We start from the raw sequence: 6,624 nt of genomic DNA, 5'->3' as shown, positions 1-6,624 counted from the left end.
TAAAAGGTAACACAAAAACAAACCAGCAGTTATTAATAATAACAAAGTTTATTTTTAAAAGTAAAATCTCAAATACCTTGAAAGTATTAACTTGTAGTTAAATTCAATCTTCATTTGCAAGAATAGTCCACACCCTGTCCTGGTCAAATGTATTCCAGTCAGTATTAATTCGAAACATTTCACACAATTCAGTATATCCATCTTTGGAAAAACAAACTTGTGACATGGTATTATTAAGAAACACAGGAAAGTTTTTCAGTAAGATCTTACTTAGGTACTTTCCTGTCCTTAGACAGCTTCCTATTTAAAGCATTATGAAAATGTTCAACACTTTCATGTATCACCAAGAATAAAAGCAAGATTCTGCAAAAAAAAAGAATAATTGAGACTTTAGAAATATGTTGACATACTGTTCATCGGTGACTTTTTGATAAACGACAGTGTCTGAAATTATTAGTCCTCCTCTAATTTATGTGGGGAAGTTGACAGTTACTTGCGGAGAACAGGTTTGTACTGGTACAGAATCCAGGAACACTAGCAATCTTCACTTGAATATTTAAAATATATGTAGAGTTCGTTTAAAACTGAATATTTTGTGATAAAACCACTGGCACTGTACATGTATACCCTACTCCTAAGTATACTATAACAACTATGGTCAAGATCGAGAAAATATACTAATCTTTTCAAATATGCATTTCTCACATTAAACGCGCGGTTTCGTATGTACTTACTACGCATAATTGCCATAACATTTTTTATCATAGAGATACTCAGATTATTTGATATTTCATCAACGTTACAGAAAAAATCTTGAATGTATTTTAGTAATATAGGTCCGGCCTAGATAACAAAAATATTCGGACTGGCTCATACGGAAATGTATCTCAATCGCTGTATAACTACACCTGTAGGCTAGAATGATATTGTGTACAGGCAACATAAATGAGCAATGTGAATTGCATAGACCACACAAAATGCATACCACTGGATGATTTGACATTCAAAGTCATTTCTTAGATGACCTTCATTCAACATTTCGAGTTTTATTGTATAACTGTGAATATTTTATATTTTATTTTTTTGTTTGTTTACATTTCGTCCAACATGCGCGTTTGGCCGTACCGTCTAGACCGGAATTTCAGAAGGGAACTTTATCTAAAGTTTTTCTGTACTGCTGACGAAACCATTAAATACGTAGAGTGTCTGCAATGGCAATGTGACTGGTGCACGATGGAAGATAGAATTACCGTTTGATCAATATACATAGTACCCATTTATCGCACTGAGCGTTCAATGTGAGTAATTCGCGATTGAAATGGGTTAGAATATGTTTCAGTTCATGACCATGGTTCTCTGTACCTGCGGCCTGGAATATTGGAATACAATAAGTAGTGTAGCACATGGGAACTGGGTGATTTCACTTGACTCTTAACCGATATGCCCTTATCGCTTTTATGGAATGCCATTTTTGCGATATAACTGGCATCCTATAAGATATGTAGAGAAACGTTTGTGGTCTGAATTCCTCATTCATTATTTCATACATTTTCTTCAAACTTTCCACAATGACCAATATTATACCTAGCCGCCCAAAAGGGCTTTTGTGTTAATTTCTCATCAATTTCCTGGATTAAGTCCTTAGTTGTCAACGAAGTCAAGGTGAAGGCATGAATCACATTTTGAAAGCTCTAGTAAAGTATTTCAATAGTAAATGAATTTGACCATTTGAGCTAAAAGTATGGTATACATGCAAGGGAAATATAGTTGTTTTGCTCAAAACAGTAACTTCAGAATTAATACTTGTAAATCATACTGAATGGAGTAATATTATCTACATTAAGGACGTATGCTAGAATTTGGTGCGAAAATTTTCCCAATAACAGAATTTCTTCAAACTTTGGATATTGAAGTACAATCATCTAAGAAACAAAAAAAATGCAATAAAAATCATAGGTCACCGGTATCGAAAAAGAGTTCTACTAATGTCTACTTTGCCTGCAAACTTCCAAACTTCTGAATTCCGTAAACTTCCAAATACCGAACTTTTAGGCTGGTCCGGAGGCCGTTGGGTTTTCGGAAGTTACACTGTAGTATAATAAAAGAAAAACATTCACGTTAATCTCAACCAATAAGTTAATTTTAGGCTGAGTGGTCACGCATACATCTATGACAATTTCTGGTCTGTATAACTTCTGACCGCAGGAAATCTTTCGGCTTGTAGTGTATAAAGGGGTACGGTTAACATGTGCAGTGGCATTTTCTTTCTGATCTGGTGCAAATGGATACAAGGCAGTCTGAAAGACAGCTAAATCCCCCACCACTGCTATGGATAGTGAAAGGGTAAACCTTTGATTTTAGCTGTGACCTTGACCTTGAACTGACATGGCTGACTCATGAACTCTGCACAACGTCTTGATGAGGTGATCATTTGACCCAAGATTCATGAAAATCTTTCAAGGGGTATAGGAGATACAGAGCTGAAACCTTTGGCCTTCAGTTGTGACCTTGACCTTTAGTTGACATGGCTGACTCATGAGTTCTTGATGAGGTGATCATTTGACCAAAGTTTGATGAAAATCCTTCAAGGGGTTTAGGAGATACAGAGTGGACACAAAATGGAAGGCTCAAACCTTCGACCCTTAGTTGTGACCTTGACCTTGAGCTGGCATGGTTGACTCATAATTTCTGCACATCGTTTTGATGAGGTAATCATTTTACCCAAGTTTTATAAAATTCCTTCAAGGGGTTTAGGAGATATAAAGCGGACACGAAATGGAAGGCTCAAACCTTTGACCTTCAGTTGTGACCTTGACCTTGAACCAACATGACTGACTCATAAGTTCTGCACATCGCCTTGATGAGGTGATCGTTTGACCCAAGTTTGATGAAAATCCTTCAAGGAGTTTAGGAGATATAGAGCGGACACAAAATGGAAGGCTCAAACCTTTGACCCTAAGTTGTGACCTTGACCTTGAGTTGACATGGCTGACTCATTAGTTCTGCACATTGACTTGATGAGGTGATCATTTGACCCAAGTTTGATAAAATTCCTTCAAGGGGTTTAGGAAATATATAGAGCGGACACAAAATGAAAGGCTCAAACCTTTGACCTTGAGTTGTGACCTTCACCTTGAGCCGACAAGGCTGACTCATGGGTTCTGCACATTGTCTTGATGAGGTGAATCGTTTGACCCAAGTTTCATGAAAATCCTTCAAGGAGTTTAGAAGATATAGAGCGGACACAAAATGGAAGGCTCAAAACATTTGACCCTATGTTGTGACCTTGACCTTGAGCCGACATGGCTGACTCATGGATTCTGCACATCGTCTTACTGAGGTGATCATTTGACCCAAGTTTTATAAAATTCCTTCAAGGGGTTTATGAGATATAGAGCGGACACAAAATGGCAGGCTCAAACCTTTGACCTTGAGTTGTGACCTTGACCTTGAACTGACAAGGCTGACTCATGGGTTCTGCACATTGTCTGGATGAGATGATCATTTGACCCAAGTTTCATGAAAATCCTTCAAGGGGTTTAGGAGATATGGACCGAACACAATTATGTTACAGACGGAAGGACGGAAGGACGGACGCAGACCATTCCTATAATCCCTCCGCCACGGCAGGGGATTAAAAACGAATATATTGTGCACGTTCATAACTCAAAGCATGGACATACCAGCTTAAATCATTTCAGCTGAAGCAAGGAATATAACCCACAGACAACCGCGAAAGTAGATACCAGTAACCCAGCATTGTTGTGAATATATTGATTAGTAGACATTTACATCACGTCATCACTCTGTATATACAAAGAGCGTTGTTTCAAATACAAATTACATAACCAGGTATAAAAATCAACACTGATAATGCAACATCTCCTAGCAACAACAAATCACAATACTGTACCAATTACATTGCCTTCACAGATTTTTCATCTTAAATTATAAAAAGCGCACAAATTGATGTGGTTGCATTACCTCCTTCTCAAAACAAAACGGATGGAAAAGCATTTCTATCTTTATAGTCTTTGTATGCAGACCGTCGAAATCATGCCTAACCTTTTCCAGATACTCGATTTCGCTTTCGTCTACTGATACGGTATCCGTTCTTGGTGACGTGAAAAACTGAATTTCTACGTGTTGCATGTCATATGTTTCTAACGTGAACTTCCACGTTACTTTGTCTCCTACAGAAATTGGTTCTCCTTTTCGAAAGAAAATTTTAGTTTCTTCTTTTTCAATTTCTGAGCTACCGTGTTCGTCATTGATATGACACACATGAACGCCGTATGTAAATTTAGACACGGCCGTTACTGATGCTTTTTGTGGTTCTACGTTGCGTCCTTTCATGACTGCACCTTTTAGCAATGCATATGCAGGCTCCTTCGGGACGAAAACATTACAGTCGGGGAACGCTTCTTTCACAGCACTCTGAACTAAAGGCGATTCTGAAAATCCACCTACCATAATAATGGTCTTTGTTCCTGTTACTGCTTCGATTTGCAGGGTTTCCTTTATGTTGGAAATTATCTTTTCTACTGAGTTTGTAAAAAGATCTTTGATGATACTAACATCTAAACGCATTAGGTCCCTCGTGAAATATATTTTCTTTGAATAGGGGGACGCTTGTACGGCAGTTTGCACATTTTCATTGCAACACTCTTCAAGAATCTCCCGTAGACTGACAGGCAGTCTGAGAGATACTTTTCCATCGTCTTCACTTTTAACGCCATGCTTGATAGTTTCAAACTTCATTTTTAAGTCCATCCAGTCGCTTTCTTCCTCCTCAACAAATTTTAGGAAGACAGGTGCACCGACAATTTTTATGAGAAACTGTTTGAATTCCTCGTTAACTGCTTGTCCTCCCCAACCTCCACCAGCTAGGGTGTGAAGCCGGCGAGGAGTTCCATCTTCGGTCGACAGTGCTGTAATTGATGCTGTTCTACCTGTCAGCATAGAAATAAATGAATAATCTGTCTGTTTTAACTTTTTTTTTCGACGAATAGACAATTTCACATTAGGAGTACATACTTAGTTTCGTCAATTTTCAATGCTCGGTTGTTATTCTAATGTTTAAATGAACGCAATTTATTAAAATTATCATCATATGAGAGGCTAAATATAAACAAGATACTAGTTTAAGTACAAAATATTCATTTTTATATTTAAGTCTTAACAATATAAACATCTTTACGGTGTTATTATAACATTTTGAAAATTTGGTAGTTGCAGCACCTCTTAGATTTACCAGAAGAAGCCTAGTCGTTTTCTTGAAGTCTGAAAGCCCTTGCTCTGTATCCCATTTGTTTTCCCAATATTGCAATATTGCCTCCGTTTCCCGGACAAAGGAATAGCGCTTTGTATAGCCAATCTATAAACAATAAATATTTATATTTTAAGGAGAAAACTTTAATATTTAATCAACACTTTCTGTCAGGTTATGAAAATTAATATTTTTATTGATAAGATGTCGTGTTGTTACATGTAGTATGCAGTAAATATTTATGCAATTTAACTTCGGTGAGTAATAATTTACCAAACATTATCTCCAAATATGATATATTAGGATTAGTTTGTCACAAATACCTGCATTGTGGCGCTATGATACTTTACAGTTATTGCCTTTTAAAGAGGTCAACATGATGATTCATCGATCTAGAAAAGTGGCTGATAAATCCTCATATTGACTATTAAATGCAACATCTCGGGTTATCTGAGAAATACATGTATTTCAACATTAGCAGCGGTTGGTCATTTTTCCAGTGTACGGCTTCGCCTTGCTATGACGTTAAATTTTTATGTGTTTTGGTCTTCGCTTACGAGTCAGCACGACTTTCCGTCATAAACAATGTGATTGTTTGGAAAAATGGAAATGACTAATAAAAATAGATCTTATCAAACAAGCACATACATAACATTGGATAGTTTTAAAATTTAGATTAAAATTATATTTATGAATTATTATGATAAACGGTATTCAACCATATAGAAAATGATATAGAATGTATTTTCTTTTAAAAAATATACATACGAAATGGAAGGCATTCTGCAACATCGTTGTGTATGATTTCGTACAAATTGGTGGAACAGTGATTACGATTTGTAAATCCTTCTGACATAGTTCAAAATTCTGAAATGCCTTATATCTATATATCTTTGCGATAAAAAAACTTAATAATCGATCCATAAACTTTATAGGTTTCTAACTTTTTTCCACTTTTATCAGGCAGTTCGGGTTCTGTCTGCTGAAAATAAAAAGTAATGAATTTCAATTTGTGACAGTTTGTGACAGTTTCTTAACTGCTGAAGGGTCTATTGATAGCATTTACGACATAATCTTGGCTCTACGCATCTGTATGAATTGTATTAAATCATTTAATAACTCTAGCATATTAACTTCATTTCAATTATGTTTAGAACAGAGTGGTTGATATACACTGAGCAAACTGTTAAAATGGTCACCGAACTATATAGATATATTTCGGAAGATTTTCAATCTTATCGAAATTTGCAACTTACTAATGTATTCTTAATTTTGCATAATATTCGATATGGACAGTATTAAATACTTCAGCAGAGCGACTCCCGCTGAAAATTATTTTAAGGGAGCAAAGGATC

The 6,624-nt window shown here is 36.2% G+C and overlaps 1 protein-coding gene across 1 annotated transcript; it reads right to left on the bottom strand.

The window, feature by feature from the left end:
* Window positions 1-3,609: 3,609 nt before the first annotated feature.
* LOC128552274 (heat shock 70 kDa protein 12A-like) lies at window positions 3,610-6,618 on the bottom strand. Its single transcript, XM_053533303.1, has 3 exons — window positions 6,038-6,618; window positions 5,242-5,377; window positions 3,610-4,952 (listed from the first exon to the last, which is right to left on the bottom strand). The coding sequence occupies exons 1-3, from the start codon at window positions 6,191-6,193 to the stop codon at window positions 3,949-3,951; spliced, it is 1,296 nt and encodes a 431-aa protein (XP_053389278.1). The 5' UTR covers window positions 6,194-6,618; the 3' UTR covers window positions 3,610-3,948.
* Between the last annotated feature and the right edge of the window lie 6 nt (window positions 6,619-6,624).

The sequence above is a fragment of the Mercenaria mercenaria genome, unplaced genomic scaffold (genome assembly GCF_021730395.1).
Source record: "Mercenaria mercenaria strain notata unplaced genomic scaffold, MADL_Memer_1 contig_2224, whole genome shotgun sequence".
Lineage (NCBI taxonomy): Eukaryota > Metazoa > Mollusca > Bivalvia > Venerida > Veneridae > Mercenaria > Mercenaria mercenaria.
Note: the sequence above shows the minus strand (reverse complement) of the source record. Positions and strands in the feature narration are given on the sequence as shown.